General features: G+C 47.9%; 1 protein-coding gene across 5 annotated transcripts in view; it reads right to left on the reverse strand.

Moving 5' to 3' along the window:
• Nucleotides 1-20624, reverse strand: part of LOC126529972 (uncharacterized) — a 142076-nt gene that overhangs the window by 90333 nt on the left and 31119 nt on the right. For 3 of the 5 annotated variants that reach the window (XM_055070152.2, XM_072288155.1, XM_055070153.2), the window contains 3 exons: nucleotides 20321-20380; nucleotides 13680-14195; nucleotides 3845-3916 (listed from right to left, as the gene is read on the reverse strand). In XM_055070152.2, the coding sequence (XP_054926127.1) occupies nucleotides 3845-3916; nucleotides 13680-14195; nucleotides 20321-20380 (648 nt within the window). The remainder of the gene's footprint in view (nucleotides 1-3844; nucleotides 3917-13679; nucleotides 14196-20320; nucleotides 20381-20624) is intronic. The other 2 variants (XM_072288156.1, XM_072288157.1) reach the window with 2 other exon arrangements.

Consider the following 20624-nt stretch of genomic DNA (forward strand, 5'->3'; position numbering starts at 1 on the left):
GAGCACGCCAACCCAAGTTCTCTGTACTGCCTGCAAGGCAGTTCGGAACTCGCGGATTACGGCTTGACCAATCCGCGCCGGTCCGTCTGAAGCGACTGCTTGAGCTAGCGGTTATATTTTCTTCTGAAGTAGATGGTATGTCGTGAAGGCACTCCAGGAGCCCGTCTATAGCTTTAGGTGATCGTGCTTGCACTAGCTTCAGGACTTCCACGGGCAATCAGTGCATTATTAGTGCTACTATGGCAGAAGGAGGAAGCATAGGCTCGGCCAGCTTTAAAAGGCGGCGTTTTTCAAAGAAATACTCGACGGGGGAGCCCTGCTTGAATTTGAAATTAAGCGCGGCGTCCCATCCTTGCACTGGGTTGCTTCGGAATGTCGTCAAGAATTTTTCCTTCCACTGGTTCCAAGAGTTGCCAACATCTTCAATAATGTGCAGATCGCACCACTTCCGTGCAACACCTCTTAAATAACTACGCATGTTGGTAATCTTGTCCTCATTAAAGCGCCATTTGTTCTTCCCAGCGGCATATTCACAGAATTCAAGCCAACTTTCTGGGCTTGAAGACATGCCGTCGAACGCATCGGGTTCTACAAAATTGGTCGCCGGCTTCTCAGCGTTTAGAGAGCTTATAAGTGACATCACCAGTTGGTTTTGTTGCGCCATCTGTTGTTGTAGCTGAAGAGCTTTCAAAACGAGGCTCACCTCTTCTGTCGAAGACCGTGATCCAGAGTCCTTTCGACGCATCGGTTGAAGAACTAATTCGTCGAAGATCGCCAGACGCAAGTTCACTTTCACCGCACCCTTCGGACGTAGTTCAGCAATGTCTATGGAAGCCTTCTCTAAAACCAGGTTCACAAATTCTGCCGAGTTGAGTTCGCGAGGTAGTTCCACCGCTAGTTCGTCTTGAGCTTGGTATCTCGAAAAGATGATCTTCTCTGCGGAGGTATCCTCGAGGAAAAATGTCACCCACATGTTGGAGTCAGTTGTCGGCTGCGCCAAAATATTGTAGCGTTCCTAGTTAAAGGACACAGTAGACGTAAAGCATTGCTGTCGAACTGGCGTCCATCTCGTCTACATTTATTTCTCACTTCTTCCTTCTCTTCCTCTGACCCCCCGGTTCCCGCGCTTCTTCATCTTCTATTCGAAGGCTCATACCGCTTCATGTATGTATGTATGTATGTATGTATGTATGTATGTATGTATGTATGTATGTATGTATGTATGTATGTATGTATGTATGTATGTATGTATGTATGTATGTATGTATGTATGTACGTTCTTAATGACTGCCGAGAAGCCTTCAAGCACACTTGCATTTGTGTCGCGAGTCTCGTTTTCTAGTGAAGCTTTTTTGCCTGTATGGCATGTGTATTGTTTATCTTTTACATATGTGTGTATGTCTTGTTATTTGCTCACTACATCATGTCAGTACAATATATTCATTAGACAATCAAATGTTATGCGAAAACCCGCGACGAAAGTTAACACTTCCAATACAACAAATAAATAAAAACTACGGCAGACCTCCTCTCACGATGACTGCAGATGGTAATGCCAATAGGAATTCACTAATATAGCGACAGATTATATTCCTAAAGAAAGTTAAATTAACACGTCTAGTGGTAACTATTAAACTTTCATGGCTTTGGCTATACGCGACATGCTCCAATGTCTTCCAACTTTCCTATGGCACTCGCTTGCCAAGGTGGCCTACGAGCATGAAGGCATGACGCCGATTGTATGACGCTGACGCAGTGACGGTGGAATTACGAAGGACTGGCATCGATTGAACGTCAAAGGCGTATAACGACGACGGCATGACGACAATGAGATGTCGTTATTGAACTTATTAAAATATTATAACGACGACAACGTTAATACGACATCAGGACAATGAGATGACGAGGACTGCATGACGACAACCACTGAAGAAGCGACAATGACGATGATGGCACGACAATGTGGCATGACGACGACGGTATGACATTGAATGCATGAAAGCGTCCGTGCGATGACGTACTAATGCTGACTATGGCATGACAACGGCGGAATAAACACGATTAAATAATGACAGCGTGATAGCGATAGAATGACGAACAAGGAATGACGCTGATGGATCAACGAAAAAAAAAAATTAAATTATGGGGTTTTACGTGCCAAAACCACTTTCTGATTATGAGGCACGCCGTAGTGGAAGACTCCGGAAATTTCGACCACCTGGGGTTCTTTAACGTGCACCTAAATCTAAGTACACGGGTGTTTTCGCATTTCGCCTCCATCGAAATGCGGCCGCCGTGACCGGGATTCGATCCCGCGACCTCGTGCTCAGCAGCCCAACACCATAGCCACTGAGCAACCACGGCGGGTGGGGATCAACGAAGGTGCTATGACGACGACGGCGTGATGAAAATCGTTTGATGACGACGACATGAGCAGAGTCGGATGTCGAAGATGAAGAAACGACCGCAATGACAGCCCGACGTCGGTATAACGAATGCATGAGAACGACTGGATGACGACGATGCAGGGACGACGATGGCATGATAACAGAATGAGGACAATCGATTGACGACGAATGTATGATGACACTGGCGTGACAGCGATTGTATCACGAAACCTGTATGACGACTATGGTGTGACGATGGCGGCATTACGATAGTCGGATGACGAAGATGGAGTGGCGATGATGGCACGACCACGACGGCATTGCGACGACGGTCTGACGATGACGGCATGACAACTCCGACGTAGTCACGAATGAATGACGACAGCATGATTACAATACAATGGCGAAGAAAGACAATGAGATGACGTTACTGAAGTGATAACAATAATAAAACGACAGCGTGACGACGAGGACATGACGACAACCGCGTGACGATCATGGTGTGATGACGATATGACGAGAGTCAAACGACAAAGCTGGAATGACGACGACGCAGCGACCACGACAACATCTCGACCCCGAACAGCTGCCTAGTGGCACAGGCTATTGGACAACTGCGACCACTGGATTGAAGCAGGAGTGATGATGGTAGCATGACGAGAGTCAGATCATGAAGCTGACATGATGACGATTGATAGACCGCGACGGCATCAATATGACGGTATGACAATGAATGTATGACGACTGTATGACGATGATGGGACGACGACGACAGAATGAAGAGTGTCGGATGACAAAGCTGGAATGACGGCGATGCAACGACCACGCGCCCATACTTAGAGGCCTAAGCTATTAGACAACTTAGGCCACTGGGTCCAGATAGAAGGCGTGACGACGATGGCATGACGACAGTAAGATATCAAGAAACTGCAATGACTGCAATGAAACTACTTCGACTAATCGCGACCAGGGGCACATACCTAGTGGCCCAAGCAGGTAGGCAACTTGGGTCACTGGGTCGGCGTAAGAGGATAGATAGATAGATAGACAGACAGACAGACAGACAGATAGATAGATAGATAGATAGATAGATAGATAGATAGATAGATAGATAGATAGATAGATAGATAGATAGATAGATAGATAGATAGATAGATAGATAGATAGATAGATAGATAGATAGATAGATAGATAGGTTCAAAACGGCCAAAGTAGGCAAAGGATGCTATTGCCTTTAGTAAATCAAGCTCACAACTGCCTAATGATTTTAATTCGGAAACATCACCGTAACTGTGAATCGTCTCCGAGAGCGATTTACAAAAAAGGATTAGGTGGGGAGGGTACTACAAAAAAGTACGTGGCTGACAAAATGAAAGTATACTCTCTGAATTTTTGTTCAAAGCTTCTTTTACGATAAATGATACGCGAGTGCGACATCAGCTCTAATTATGCCGTACCTCGTCCAGCATCAAGTCGTCAGTGGGGCTCCGAATCCCTAGGCGGGTGGCTCCTCGGGTGACCACGTTATCCTGGTTACGAATGGAAATAAATATATTCAGTGACGACAGCAATAACTTATGACAGAGTGCTCTCTTCATATGAACAAGGAATCAAGGGGAGGTATTCTGTAGGAGTCCACCTAGTAGGCTGTCCATTTGGGCCGCTGCTGCTTGGCTGGGGCCGCGCGTCTCCTCCCCGCTCGTACAGCTGCATCCAATCAGCAGCGGCCGAAATGGACAGTCCACTAAGTGGACTCTTACAGGATAACTCTCCCCCCCCCCCCCCCCCGGAGCCGAATTCACAAAGCTTTCTCTTTATTGGGTGCTATTCACTGCCATGATTTACAGGTGTATCTAGTTACAAACGCGCTGACGTCAGCTGACATAGTTGCAGAACTTTCGAGGACGGCCCACAAACAAAACAGTCGCGGACACACAAAACGGCTTACAGTAGACAGGCCTCACTAATATTGAAGCATGGGCAGCGACATGCGATTGCTCCTAGTTATAACAAAACGCGCTGCCCAAAGCCAAAGAAACTCTTCTTCCCCGAGGACGGCTAATGCGCTGTTCAAATACTCAATGACACGCGCACCTAGCCACCACAGCAGAGGCTGCATGGCCCAGGCCTCTGTGGTCGTCCACTCAAAGCTGCCGAACCCCGCTTTTTCCAAAGTATAAATGCCCCAACACACGAAAGTTGCTAGAGATGCTAGGCATGCCGCCGAAAAAGAAAGGGACCTCTTCAAGATTCATTGAAGAGCCTTTCTCTCTAAGTTCTCTGACGGATTCTGTGAGCCCCTGTCAGGCCAAATGGCCTTTAGCTCTTGTTTCCTTTCTGTAATGAAGAAAGGAAATAAACTTCAAACTTCAAACCTGTTGCATGCATTAGGACTATATGAGAACTTATGACTTAGAAGACGCCAGAAATTTGATGCGACTACGGAATTGACTAAAGCGTGCTCTGATAATTCTTTGTTTGCGTACTGCGGACTAGATGAACAAATTGCATCCCACGCCGCCACGCTAGATCTTACGTCCGGCAGGCAGACGCCGCCGCCAAGACTTAAGGTCTGGTCGTCTCCTGAGGAAGGGAAGCTCCTCTGGGGCTAGTCTCCCGGCCCCAGCCCCCCTTGACCCCAGCAAGCACATTAATTAGTTTTTTTCTATCTCTCTCTCTTTTACGTCTGGCGGCAAGTTGTAAAATGCGAACGTCCGCCAATTTATCTTGGCGACTCTCTTTAAGCTGATTGTCATCAAGTTGGCCTATTGCAATCTCGTCACATAGTCGAAACGTTGTAGTGTGCCTCAAGTCAAAATCAGGCAAGGAATTAGCCGCAATTGTCGCTTGGCGGGCAGGACAGCTTTGTATTCCTGCACCCGCTCCTTCTGTGTCGGCTGCAGGACACGACTGAGAAACCACAGCATTTGTACTGGTTGGCGGCTCTCTTTTATATGGAGTTACGCAATTACGAAAAAGGTACCCGAATGTTCTCTCCGCAGCAAATAATCACCTTCAAGCACATAATTAAAAAAAAAATTAGGAAGATACCTTCCTAGAAGCGTTTGGCTATTCACCTTTACTGCCAAGGATCGTCGAAGATTTCTCAATTTGTAACCTTAGTATGCTACACCTGCACGGATAGCCGAAGCAGCACACTACCTCTTTATCAGGCCACTAAGTCGCAATCTAAATTACATATTTGTGCATGCATACATTTTGTATACATATTGTTTTAGTTGTAGAATTTCACTCATTTTGTGGGCCTTCTAAGATAGCTAACAGCTCTTGGCAATACCTGTATCACTTGTTGGTCGGCGAAAGCATATGTCGCCTTGAAAAAGACAAGTCCACTTGTCGAAACGTTGGCTCCCGCATTCACCTTGTTCTCGTTTTGCTCATCATCTTGAATTTCCATCTTCCGCCTTCCCCGTGTTTTCCCATGTTGGTCGCTTGTAATGACCAGCTTTTGTCAGTAGTGAACCGATGTAGAAGATGCTTTTTTGTTGCTGCTCGTCGAGTATACGTTATTGCCCTGGTGGTATTGAGGCTCAAAATGTTCGTATCATCTTTTGTTGAAATAAACCTTTTCGGAACCATGGCAGTGATTATTCTTGTGATTGTTGTGTAACTACAGCAGAGCGGGGAAGCTCTGTTTGGCCGTATGCGTCCCATTCTTCGGGTCAAATCGCGGTCATAATTACGTCATGTTTCAATCAGCCCCAGTTCTCCTCTGGCGGTGGACAACGTAAAATTAAATCCCAGACAGAACAGCGGCGGTGACCTCACGCTCGTCTCCTTTCGCCCTCCTTTTCCCTGGCGGCTTTCCTTTCATGCCTGGACAGGGCCATCTCGTCTTCTCATCGTCATTGGCTCTTCTCCCTCGCTTGTTCCTTCACACCCCGCAAATTCGGAAGGTTCCAAATCTTCCCGTGGTCGGTCTTCCAGCGAAAGCGGAAATTGTCGCCAAGGGTAAGGCCGCCCAACAATCAACAGTACTGACGGCACGCATAAGTGTCTGAGCTAGTTGAGCTGAGCAGCCGTCTCGCTGTCTCAGTCTGTCGGACCAAACCGTAGGCTTTCAAACTGAGGTGAGGAAAACGGAAAACGCTTTCGTTTCTTCCACGAAATAAAACACACGCTAACCTCCCCCTCCGCGCGCGCTGTGTGCCAGGTCGTAGCTTCGCAACCCTTGGGGGGAACCCTCCGTGCAAATGCTTATTTGCGAAACGCAAGAAAGCAAGCTACAGAAATCCTGAAAATCGTCTACTAAAGCATAACTACTGTATGGCTCGGCTGTGACTTCGTTTTTGCTTAATTTTGCTTACGTGCCTTTACTAGTTGATGCGCGCCTACCCATGGCCTTTCCGGTGGCAAAGAATGCTTAGGCTTGAGTAGACAATTGTCAGATTTTCTCGCCCAACCCCGCTCTTCAATGCAATCGTACCGATTGAGCCGGCACGACGGGCGCGAGCGCGCCTCGACGGAGCAGAGTGATCTAAAGGGAACATCAGATCGCAGTGGCGCGTGAGGCGTTGCGTGAGGTGAGAGTGCACCGCCACGATGCCATGTCATCCTCGCTGTCACTTAGGCACTGAGTCGTGCCATGGTCGTACTCCCTAAAGGGCTGCAGAAAATAGCGCCCCTTCCTCTTCTCAATTACACACACTCTCTATCTCTCTCTCTATCGCTGTAGCTTCCGCAAGCCTGTTTTATGCACGCGTTCCTTGTCCACACAAGCTCTCGCCTGTGTTCTGACTGCGCGTCGGTAAGGCCAATGAAAGAGCAAGAAGCGTCTCAACGCGCTCGCTTACCCGCGAGGTGTACATGACATTCGGCAACATCCAAATTTAAGTTGGCCCATCCCAAATTTAAGTCATCATCATCAGCCTGGTTACGCCCAGTGCAGGGCAAAGGCCTCTCCCATACTTCTATAACTACCTCGGTCATGTACTAATTGTAGCCATGTCGTCGCTGCAAACTTCTTAATCTCATTCGCCCACCTAACTTTCTGCCGTCCCCTGCTACGCTTCCCTTCCCTTGGAATCCAGTCTGTAACCCTTAATGACCATCGGTTATCTTCTCTCCTCATTACATGTCCTGCCCACGCCCATTTTAACGCGACAGCGTTAAGGAGCTCGTGTCGCAGAAAAGCCGGTGTCGTCGGTGTTGGCGGCGTTGGCCGTGAGCGATAAATCCCGGGCGGTACTTCATGAATAAAAAACAACTTGCAAGATGGGCTGGGTGCAAATCGAACCAGGGTCCTCGGAGTGTGAGACGGAGACGCTACCACTCAGCCACGAGTTCGATGCTTCAAAGCGGTACAAAAGCGCCTCTAGTGAATTCGGTGTTGCCTTAGAAATGTGCCGTAGAAAGTTATACTGCGGTGTATATCGGTATTTATGAGCATGTAACTTACAGAACTCGCAGTTACACGAGTAGCGAAGTACGTTTCCGCTACATTTCTTCCGCGCTTTGCGCACATGCAGAGCCATCTTGCGGCAAACACAGAAGACCCCCTCCTCGCAATGTGCGGAGCTGCCCCGACACGTGGCGCGCCACTCGCCCGCTTCTCCCCTTCAGGCCGTGTGGGGACCGGTGCGAAGATGCCCCGCTACCCTTGCGTTTAATAAGTTTTCTCACTCTCTCCCCTTCCAACTTCACTCGTCACTCGCATCCTCGCGTTTTGACAACGTGGCTCTCAGCGCGATTCCTAGGTGCAGCGTCCGATGCGGGACGCCTCTGACCTGATCGCTGCGCCGTAGCGCGTCTGGTGGGAAAGCGTCCCCTGCGATGTGTGCCGAGCTGCTTCCGAGGAGTCACGCGTCTGCGTGATGCTCCCAAGCGAGATAGAGGACGATCCCATCGAGGCGTCAGCCCGACTTTCCGTGCTGATCACGACGTTTGGGTCGCGTAGATAATTTCTCCCTCCGAGACACCGAGTTCTTTGGTTCGTTCCGCTTGCTCAGGCGCACGTTTCGTTGCCGCGCCGAACGCTGCGTTGCTCGGCGCTCAGCGCGTGATTGGTGGGTGCAAAGTCCGATGCAGGGCGCCTCATAAGTGATCGCTGCGCCGTAGCGCAATATCTTACACCCGTTGGCGGGTCGACGGGATCGCTATCGAGTTCCACTATTGAAGGCGAAGCTTAAGCGTCCACCATTTTTTTTCTTGATTTCAACTGATATGTCATTTACTCGCGTTTGTTCCCTCATCCTATCTGCTCTTTTCTTATCCCTTAACGTTACACCTATCATTCTTCTTTCCATAGCTCGTTGCGTCGCCTTCAATTTAAGTAGAACCCTTTTCGTAAGCCTCCAGGTTTCTGCCCTGTACGTTGTTAAGAATGGCCAGCTGCAAAGCAGGATTGCCACCCACTTACCGACTATGAAGGCAACATCCCGGCGCTGTTAAGAATGGCCAGCTGCCGTGCAGGATTGCCACCCGCTTACGACTCTGAGGGCAACATACCGGGAGCTTCGCCGCCAACTTCTAGCCACAGCGTGACTAAATCGACTTTGTGACGGAATGAGCTCGGCGGGCCAACTATTGTTCCCAAACTCCCCAACGCGCTACCCGGAACGGCTCCGAGTGCTACGGGGCCCCTCTGACGTCGGCTCCGGACCTTCGCACCTGTGTGTTTGCGTGTGTGTGTGTAAACCGTGCCGCGGAGAGGCGGGTAGTTTGCGGTGACTAAACGAACGTTTGCATCTCCTTGTGTCGCCGGAGGACCGAGTGTTTAAAAACTGCTGCTGTGCGGATGCTCGAGACACTTCTCTTGAGCAGTCATGTTGGACTGACACTTCTCTTCAGCAGTCATGTTCGACTGACACTTCTCTCAAGCAGTCATGTTAGACTGATGTACTTTCTCAAACAGTCATGTTAGACTGATATAAATATTGTAAATAAACCCATATTCCTCGTTCTCGATGAGAAGCAGTCCTTCCCTTCATCAACGTCCTCAGCGTGGATAAGTTGGACGACGGCATGGGCCAGCTACCTTCTAATTCATGCCGGACTCCAATCTTGACCACGGATCACGAGCGACGGGATTGAGCCCCCAATCCTGACAACGTGAGTACTAAATTTAAATAGGCCCACCCCAATATATGTTGGCCCACCGGCAAATTTAAGTTGGCCCACCCTCAAATTTAAGTTGACCCATCCCCAAATTTAAGTTGACCCATCCCCAAGTTTAATTTGGCCCGCCCCAGATTTTAATTGGCCCACGTCTAAATGTCAAGGTGACCCACGCGCAATTTGAAGTTGTCCCACCCCCTGATTTAAGAGGAAGCTTTAGCTCGGGCGCTCCTATCTAAATACATGTTTATTTAATTATTTATTTATTTATTTATTCAGTTTACCCTACAGGTTCGGAGGAGCATTGAGTAGGGGGGGTTAAGGAAAAATGACAAATAATTAACGCAAAGAAGGGAACTGCATAGTAAGAGAAACAAATAAGTTTGTACATTGGAAAAAAAAGGAACACTGTTCAACATTGGAAAAAATACATACAAATTCAAGGAAATACAATGGAAAACAAAGTCCAAAAACAATGCAAAGGCGAATACAATACAAAGTCGAATACAATACAAAGTCGTACAACAAAGTCAAGCGAACATGTGAAGTTCCAAATGTTCACGAAATTTCGCAGGATCTTTTATTGAGACAATATTATTTGGAAGGCTATTCCATAGTGCGATGGCGCGCGGTAATGCAGAGTTATTGAATGACTGTGTGTGGCCAAAAATGCGCCTGAAACTGAGATGATTATGAAGTCGAGTAGATGTGCGAGAAGGAGTTTCAAGCGACAAGCGGCTGGACCATGAGTTATAGTAGTATTTATGAAAGAGGCATAGGAGAGCAACAGAGCGGCGGGAATCCAAGTCCGGCAAGAGAACATCGCGTTTAATTTGGGTAATGCTAGATTGACGACTGTAGTTAGAAGTTATAAAGCGGGCAGCACGATTTTGGATGGATTCCAATTTATCTATTAGGTATTGTTGATGAGGAGACCAGATCGAAGAAGCGTATTCAAGTTGAGGGCGTACAAAAGTTTGGTAGGCCTGTTGACGGATGGTAGATGGCGAGAGGTGCAGATGATGACGTAAAAACCCTAAAGTTCTGTTAGCTTTAGCGCATATTTTCTCGATGTGAAAGCTCCAGGCTAGGTTAGTAGAAAAATGAACGCCAAGATATTTGTAAGTAGAGTCACGGGGAACTTCAGACGAGCAGATTTTGTAAGGAAACTTAGGATATGATTTCGTACGAGTGAAGGAAAGAACGCAGCACTTAGATGTGTTAAGTGTCATTTGCCAACGGTCGCACCACTGATTAACTAGGTGAAGGTCATTTTGCAAAGTTAGGTGATCATTATGACAGTTAATCGTTCTGTAAATGACGCAATCATCCGCAAAAAGTCGTATGCAGGAGGAAATGTTGCTCGGTAAATCATTTATAAAAATTAGGAAAAGAAGAGGGCCTAGCACACTACCCTGGGGTACACCTGACGTTACAACAGACGTGCAGGAGCTAAAATTATTTCCAAATACAAACTGGTGCCGATTAGATGAGAAATTGCGAAGCCAAGGTAATGTTAATGAGTCAATCTTAAGAGCAGTTTATTTAGCTATTAGACGACAGTGAGCCACTCAGTCAAATGCTTTTGCATAGTCGAGAAAGATGCAATCAATCATTTTGCTGTTATTGATGCCATAATGTAAATCTGATGTAAATTCCAATAGTTGGGTGTCACAAGACAACGCTTTACGGAAACCATGTTGATTTTGAAAGAAAAAGTTATTAGATTCAAGATGGTGGGATAAATGGGAGGCAATGATGTGCTCGAGAAGCTTACAACAAATGCATGTTAGTGAAATGGGGCGGTAGTTACCAGGTGAGTGTCTGTTTCCATCTTTGAATATAGGAATAACTTTGGCTATCTTCCAGTCAGCAGGTAGAAGACCTGTTGATAAAGACTGCTGAAAGATGTAGTACAAAATCTGACTGGATATAGCTGACGTGTTCTTTAGAATTTTAGAATTAATATTGTCAATGCCACATGATGTAGACACCTTTAGATCGCGTATTAGTTTTGAAATGCCTTCAACACTAATATTTATAGGGGACATGAAGCGATAATGAAGGTCGGAGACGCAGGGAATGGAAGAGCAGTCTTCATTGGTGATCACAGAGCTAAAGAACGAATTGAAAGTTGAAGCACACTCAGATGCAGGGACAAGAACATTGTCAGCGTCATGTAATGTTACGTTATTACTGCCACGATCAGTAGATGATAGCTTGCCAAAACTTTCTAGGGTTAGTGTGTAGAAGTGAGGACAGATCTTTGGAAAAATACTTCTTTTTGGCTTCACATATTGCTAGGCAGTAAGATTTTAAACAATCCTTGTATTTAGACCATGCCGAGGGACGCGATAGCCGTTTCGCAGAAGCGTATAACCTTTTCTTATTATTTCGGAGTGATCTAAGTGATTTATTAAACCATGGGTTACGTTTGTCATTAGATATAGTGAGTAGTGGCACATATTTGTCTACTAGGAGTGACATAATATTTCTAAATGAATTTCAAATCACTTCAACAGAATTATTTGTAAATGATGGAAGAAACGTTTTCTGAAAGAAAACCTCAAGTTAATTGTTCATTTGTTCGTAATTTGCTTTGCTATAACCCCTTATAATCTTACGTTCAGCACCAGCGAATTTCAGTGGAATATAAATTGAGAACTGCAGTAGGTTATGGTCACTAAAGCCATCAAGTTGCATGACAGGGCTTATGCTATGTGGCTCTGTTGCGAGAATAAGATCTAATATGTTAGTACCGCGGGTAGGCTCAGAAACAATTTGCATAAGATTTAACTCTAAACACAGCTCAATAAAATCGCCTGAATCAATGCTCGATGAAGACAAGCGAGACCAATTAATATCAGGGAAATTAAAATCCCCAAATAGGTATATTTTATTAGTGGGAAACTGTTCAAGGGCCCTGGTAATACTTTTATGAAGATCGGACACGAACAAGCGGTCAGCGGCAGGTGGGCAATAACAAACGCCCATCAGTAACTTCCCGTATAATGTAGGACAAGCCACCCAAACTACCTCAAGAGCAGTGTCAGTGTCAACGAGAAAAGAAGGAATAGTTTTATTGATGGCCACCAACACGCCGCCCCCCTTCTTATGTGAACGATCGTGGCGATAAATGGCGTACTGATTAGAAGTATGAAATAACTCGGAGTCACGTCTCGGTTAAGCATACAACATCAGACATGCTATCTTCAAGATATTATTCAAGCATGACACGTTTTGGCAACAGACTGCGGATGTTGGTAAATGATACTGAAAGTGAAGGTGCACGTGTAGTTGATAGCCGCTGGACTTTAGCACCGCGCACATCGGCAACTAGCTTTCGAGCAGGTACTACGGACTCAGAACAACTATCGTAAATATACGTGGTATTATCGATACGAAGTTTCTCAACATTCAGTTTGTAGGGACAATTACGTTCTCTGGCAAATTGAAGCAATTTCTTACGTGCCTGTCGAGTAGCTAGCGAAAAATTTCTCTAGTAGAGATCCCAGTATTTTTCAGCTTATGTGCGCTAGTGAGAATTTCCTGCTTATCCTTAAAGAACGTAAACTTGGCAATGATTGGTCTTCATTTATTTGAAGCAAGTTTTCCCAGCCGGTGCATACGTTCAAGCTGAGAACCGGCAGTTGTGATATCCAACTTATCTGAGCATAGGGCAATAATTTTTCTTTCTGTAGTCGACCAACTCTCTTTATCCTCGTCGGCGATTCCAAAGAACAACAGATTGCATCGTCGCATTCTGTTCTCAGCTTCGTCACACCTTGACATTACTGCCAGAAGTTGATTGGCAAATGAGCCACTAGCATGATCAGAGCTGTTAGACAGTGATGTGGCATGTGAAACAAGCTTTGCCTCCAAAGTGACTACTCTCTCGGTCAAGCTTTTAATTTCGTTATCGGTAGCATCTTGCTTTTCGCTCAGCCTCTTAATTTCACCGATTAATGTATTCTGACCAGCTTCTAGCCTACGCACAGTTTCAAGGTCAATGTTAAGTGTTTGTTCGACGGTAGGGCCGGGATTTGATTCAATATCACCCGACAGCAACAACAACAGACATGCAGAATTTTTGCGCAAGAATGAAAAGAACAGCAGCAAACGCCACATCTTATCATACAATTCGGTCGGGCACGACACCGCAACAAGGCAGTAATGGCTGCATTTTATACAGGATGCATCTTTGAAGTAACCAACCTGGAAAAACAGCAACGGTAAGCGTCCCATCCTTTCAGCGGCGTCGTGCCCAACCGAAGTGGTGCCTTGCTGGCCTTTATATCCCGCTTCATAGCTTGCGAGGGCGTCAGTGAAGGGACCATGTTGCCAGCCACCAGTAGAAGAAGGAACCAAACTTGGCCATCCTTGCACTTTTGGAAACCGGGACAGAAATGCTTGACCAGCCCAGCGCGGCCAAGGTTCGAGAACCCACAGAGATAAGGCATCGAGGAACGTAATCTGGAAAAACAGCAACGGTAAGCGTCCCATCCTTTCAGCGGCGTCGTGCCCAACCGAAGTGGTGCCTTGCTGGCCTTTATATCCCGCTTCATAGCTTGCGAGGGCGTCAGTGAAGGGACCATGTTGCCAGCCACCAGTAGAAGAAGGAACCAAACTTGGCCATCCTTGCACTTTTGGAAACCGGGACAGAAATGCTTGATCAGCCCAGCGCGGCCAAGGTTCGAGAACCCACGGAGATAAGGCACCGAGGAACGTAATCTGGAAAAACAGCAACGGTAAGCGTCCCATCCTTTCAGCGGCGTCATGCCCGTCGTGGCGTCGTGTACATGTAAAAGGAGAATTCGATTTTCTCAGCAGCCACTGCACCAAATTTGATGAGGTTTGTTGTATTTAAAAGAAAACTTAATATCTAGTGACTGTTGGTTTCGAATTCTCGATTTAGGTCCTCAATTTTTTTATTAAAAATTGCCAGAAACTGAAGATTTTCAAAAAAACCAAACTCTAAAGTTTAGAACTCTGTAACTCAGCAACGAAAAATTGTAATATAATTCTGTGAGTTGCATCTGGTAGTGCTTCTAAAGCGGACAAAATTTATGTGTTACACTTGAATCTCAAAAAATTTAGTAATATGGAAATACAGCTTTTGCACAACCCTCGTAAACAACGTTCTGTGAGTTGCATCTGGTAGTGCATCTAAAGCGGACAAAATTTGTGTTACACTTGAATCTCACAAAATTTAGTAATATGGAAATACAGCTTTTGCACAACCCTCGTAAACAACGTAACAAATTCACGTAAGATGTAAAATGACGCATCAAAGTTGTCTGCTTTGAATGATCTAATGGATGCGCTTTACAGAACCACGGTATCTGCTCTTGATGCAGAGCTATGAATTTGTAAACTTCGTGCTTTACATTTTCTCAAACTTTCGTATTTTTGAATATCTTTTTAACAAAATTCAGAACCTAAATCGAAATTCCGCTTCCAACATTCACTAGAATTTAACTTTCTCTCTCAAATGCAACAAATTTCATTAAAATCGGTCCAGGGCTTATCTCATAAAAACGTTTTTGCGTTTTAAACGTATTTGAATAGGCCGCGTCGGAGTTGGGCCCGAGCTAAAGCTTCCTCTTAAGTTGGCCCTCTCCACATTTCAATTTTGCCGTCCCACAAATTTCAGGTTGGCCCACGCCCAAATTTAAGTTGGCTTACCTCTAAATTTCATTTGATCCACCCGTACTATAAGCTTCCCCACGCATTTCCTAATGAGCCCTGTGTATCTGTATGGGTATTTCTTATTTTTTGCTTGAAATTGCTTCTTATCGCTTAAAAGCTAGCAATCATCTACATTTACACTATCACAACGGCTTATCTTTGGAAATTACTCATTTTTGTACAGATAAAAGTGTAACAAGCATGTGACGGCCCCTCGGGCATAATTTTCGTTGGCCCGCCAGGCTCAGTGGCCTGCCATGCTCGGTATTGCAACATTGGCCACCGGAACAATAAACATGGACGAGCCCAGCTGCTCGGCGGCCTTGTGGCTATACGCCTCCTGGACCAATTCCTCCCCACGGGACACCGCCTTGACCACCTGAGGCAGGACTGGGTCCCGGCTGGTCACTTGCGATACCGCAGATCTGGAGACTACCTCCGGTTACGCCGGCTCCAGCATGAACACTTCCGCAGGTTTTGGAACAGCATCAGGCATCTCTGGCAGGGGCAGGCGGCTCAGGGCATCAGCAGGTCCCAGGTCCTTTCCCGGAGACGACCGTGAGGTCACCGCCGCTGTTCTGTCTGTGATTTAATTTTACGTTGTCCACCGCCAGAGGTGAAATGGGGCTGATTGAAACATGACGTAATTACGGTTCGTTCCGCTTGCTCAGGCGCACGTTTCGTTGCTGCGCCGAACGCTGGGTTGCTCGACGCTCACCGCGTGATTGGTGGGTGCAAAGTCCGATGCGGGGCGCCTCCTAAGTGATCGCTGCGCCGGTCTCAAGCTCAAGCACTTTGAGACCAGCGTCCTGCAGTCGTGCCAGGACGTTGTGCAAGTGGTCCCCATCGTCGCTGCCAGTAATCAGAATATCGTCCAAGTACACCGCCACGTGCCTCATGCCCCTGAAGAGGTTGTCGATCTTCCTCTGAGATATGGCTGGGACTGAGGCCACGCCAAACGGACCTCAGCTGCTGGTAAGCATGTCTGAGGTCGATATTGGTGAATTTCTGTCCACCAGAAAACGCTCACCAGAGATCTTCAATCCGTGGCAACGGGTACTTCTCGACGGTAGCGACGGGGTCAATGCTAACCTTGAAATCTCCGCAGATCTTGACTGCCGTCTCGCTTGAGGACTGGTACTATGGGAGCAGTCCAGTGAGACGTCTTTATGGGCACCAGGATGCCCTCTCGCTGCAACCGTTGCAGCTCCTGGGTGACACCGTCCTTCAGGGCGAAGGGCAGTGGGCGAGGATTGAAAAAATGTGGCCGGGCTCTCTCAGGTACATAGATGCCAGCCGTCGTGCCGGCGAATGTGCCCACCCCTGGCTAGAACAGGGACTTCAACTCGGTCAGGAGGCTGGGGACATCTTTCACCACATGCAGGCTGGCTTCCTGGTACTCTGGCAGACGAACGCCCAGTGTATGAATCCAGTTTCGGCCCAGCAGCGTCGGCGACGACTCCTTCGTTAAGTAACGGGAAAGGGTTGCCTCCCTGTCGCCAAAGCGAACGCTGACCTGTGCCTGACCCTGGACCAGGGAGAGTTGCCCGGAGTAGCTGCGCAGCATCACCCCCGAAGCCTCGACGGACACACCGGGGAAAGCACGCTTGCAAAGTTTCCCGGCCATTACTGACACACTGCATGGCCCCTGTGTCCAGCTCCATGGAAATTGGGTGCCCGCAGATTTTGACGGTCAGCATGTATGGCGGCACAGACGACGGTGCAAAGCCTGGGTGCCACATGTCGGAAATCGGCGGATCCTCAGCCACGACGTGGAGCCTGGCCGCGGAAGAACTTGAGCCTGCTGCCGCACGCCCCCGCCGCGTACCCTTGCGACGGCTACCCTGGCCGCGGGCTTGTGTTGTACCTGGGCTTGAACCAGGCTACTGCTGCTGTTTGCTGTTCGTCCTCCCCCTTCGGCATGCCCGTGCCAGGTGCCCAGTTTTCCCGTACGTGAAGCAGTGTGAGAGAACTGGCACTCTGAGGGGGAGTAGGCATCATCACAGCGACTGAAGATACTGCCCTTTATCGCCAACTTGTTGACCGCCGCTTCCGGCGATGGTGAGCCAGTCGCACGGGCAATCTCGCCGGCGTCTTTGGCGGCAGCTTCCATTGCCAGCGCTGCCTTAATGGCATCGTCCAGCGAGGGGTCGGGAAGTTCTAGGAGTCGCGTCTGCATGGCGGGGTTGTTGATGCCGCAGTCGAAACGGTCCCGGAGCAGCGAGTCCAGCTGGTCCCCGAAGGCGCAGGGACTCGCTAACCCTCGTAGAGCAGCGATGAACTGCCCAAGAGTCTCTCCTTCCCGGCGGCTCCGGTTGTTGAAGCGGAAATGTTCCATTAGTGTGGACGGTGCTGGGTTGAAGTGCGAGCGCAGTATGGCGAGCAGCTCACCCAACGTCTTAACATGCGGCGTGGCTGGCTTGAGAAGGTCGAGCAGGAGACTGAAGACGCGGGTCCCGCAGCTGGCCAGGAAAATGTCCCGCTGTTTGGCCTCGGGTGTGTCGTTTGCCCGGAAGAACACGTGGACTAGTTCATCGTAAACTGGCCAGGCGGACCCATCTCCATCTAACGGCTCGAGCCTGCCGTACAGCGGCATGGCAGCAGCAACGGGGGACGGTGTTTTGCCTCTCGCGGCGGCGTGGGACGAACCGGGGGTACTCGTCGCCAGTGTCACGATCCGCCCGGATTAGTGAACGAGGGAGGGCTCGAGGCACCCTCCGTGAGACAGACGCTACGCAGCGTGGTGGTGATGAACGATGACTGACCGCCGAACAGCTGTGCTCGTCGGTGTTTATTGGTGCGGTGACCAATGTTGCCTGCTGAGCCTGGCAGGCCACCGAGCCTGGCGGGCCAACGAAGATTATGCCCGAAGGTCGTCACATGCTTGTTACATACACTTTTTCCGTGACAGCGCTGGGGAGCTCGTCAAAGAATGCTTACGCATTAAAATTAACATGTGCTGGAGGTAGATAGAATCGCACCCCTTGGCGGGAACCCTCCGTGCAAAGGCCTTTTTGTGAAACGTACAAAAAAGTCGCAGTTTCGCCCAAAAGGCGAAGCATCGATTGCGAAAGCAAATTGGTAGACAGCTATACGAAGTAGGCTTAGTAGTTCTATCGGCCGTATAAACTTGGAGACATTGGCCTACTATCTGAATGAACAAGCATGGTGCCAGCGCGCACACGCAAAGGTGAACATATCACAGTCGATGAGCGGGAACACTCGCTGTCAAAAAGCTGGTTTGAAGAAGCGCGGCAGCAGCAGCGAGCGAACTTCGTGCGGTCTATCGCTTCAACGCAAGAGCGACGAGAACACAGCGCGCACAAAGGTATGAACCATCCGCAGATTCCTTTCAAGATACAGCGCGCGCGACCACTCGCCGCCGTGCAAAGTACGCACTTATTGGCGGAGTCGAAGCAGACCGTGAAGCCTATGCAGACCCCTGCCGGCTTATGACATCGTTTAACCACGCGTAGTAGCCATGGTGTACGGTGGCTAGAACAGTACCCATCGATGCGAGGTGCCTGCAGCGAGGCACTGCGTCCCTCAAACAGTGCAAGCATGCCTCCGAGCAACGCCTCCTCTATTTGAAAAAGAAAATAGAAATAGAGGCGCTGCTCCGAGCGTTAAGCGTCTGAAACCGGCCGGGAAGCTCCTGTGAAACGTTAATCACACTGAAGTAACGAGGGCTCGCATACGTGCCATGACCAGTGTGTGCGGTCCAGGCGCGGGACAAATGTGCTGCTGGGTGTACAGCGCACTTTGCAAATCATCGCTGGGGGCGCCTAGACGCGGCGCTATGCAAACAGGAGCCCGATTAAATAGTGTCTAGTGAACGCACACTACGCCCGCCGTGAGAATGCCGCCCTACAGGAACGTGAGGCCGACGACCCTGTACTTCTAGCCGACGCTGTTCGCGGTCATAGAGTTCTTTCTGTCCGCGTGTGTTTGCGCACGTCACGCCACGCGTGTTCACTTAGCAAGCATACGTTTACTGCAATTCACGCTGCCACTAAAGCTACGAGCCTTATTTTGTGAAACGTTCTAACACGTTATTATCGCATTCATTGTTTCGCCCTTATGGTGAAATTATGATTTTAAAAGTACGAGTAAATAGGTCGATATAACTTTCGAACCACCGGATTCTAGAAGGGGACATCAAGCACAGGAGCCTGATACTATAATCATTACGCTATGCACACTTTTCCGCCATGACGGCATGCCTCAAAAACGTCGTCGTTTTCGTACGTTAAATTCCGGAATTTATTGAATATGAATGAACAAGCCACGATACGTCAAATTGTCAGCCGGTCCCGAAGATAGCGCAGTAAAAACAAAAATTGAGTACGACGCTCTTCCTACTTCGATTCTCAAATGAGGAGTGACGCGATAAAGTGCTGTGCGCGGTAACTCCACCCCTATTTCAACCCTCACTCACTCAGGAATACCGTCTTTCATCGACTTCAACTGGAGGTTTAATGGCTTTTGAGCTTCTTTCTTTTCTTTCTTTTACATGATATAATAAAAACAACGCAGTGAGTGTCTAGCGGAGCAGGTTCGAATACAAGTCGAACGTGCGAGAGAAATAGTCCTATAACTCAATTGTGCGGTAAAAAAAAAAAAAAACGATGAGGAAAAGAAGAAGCATGCACCGAAACATACAGGACGAGCGACAGTGACGATGTTGCAAGCAAATGATACGCCTGCCAGATGACCCGAAACAAATTCCAGGCCTTTTTGACGCAGGAAAATTTATCAACGTTTGCTTGGTTGAGTCGTTGGTGCATTGTTGAAGTAGAAGTTTCGAAGTTTGTGTTACCACACCGGTACACGCCAAAATTGAACACGAGTGGCAGCGATAGTTAGAAAAACGCCGCACTATACGGCAGCTTGACGGGCCCCAGCACTCCACAAAAGTACAGACAGCAGCAAGAAACGGTGCAGAAGTTTACACGTAACATATCTCACGAAATAGACAATATGAAAGTCTAAGGATCTGCAAAGCTTACACATGTACATTTAAAACACTCGTTTCTTGATAATATTGACAGGCGTACTTGTTTAAGAAAATTAAGAAACACTAGATTCAACACAGCATTTTCAATGTATTTAGAATGCAACGTCGTCCTTCTTTACCGATAAGTCAAATGTTTCGCGTACGTGCTCACCGTGTGTCCGTTCTGCTGCGCGCTCCTCCATGAATCAGAACTCTGCAGCATTTCTTCGTCCTGCGATTGCGTGAAATCAGTTGCACGTATGTTGTGCTGTTCGAATATTTTACTTCTTGTTCCTGCCAATTTACTACGTTTTCCTACCCCTGCTACAGCCATACAACAGGGCTGCAGTATGTGTAAATAAATAAATTGTAGCAAACAGCGCTTCAGATACGAGAAACTTGTTCTTGGCCTAGTTGGTTGGTAATTGAAGATGCCAATGTGGTGCAAGTTCATTTTGGTGTAAGCTTCTTCTGCC

Source organism: Dermacentor andersoni, chromosome 5 (assembly GCF_023375885.2).
Source record: "Dermacentor andersoni chromosome 5, qqDerAnde1_hic_scaffold, whole genome shotgun sequence".
In the NCBI taxonomy this organism is placed as follows: Eukaryota; Metazoa; Arthropoda; class Arachnida; order Ixodida; family Ixodidae; genus Dermacentor; species Dermacentor andersoni.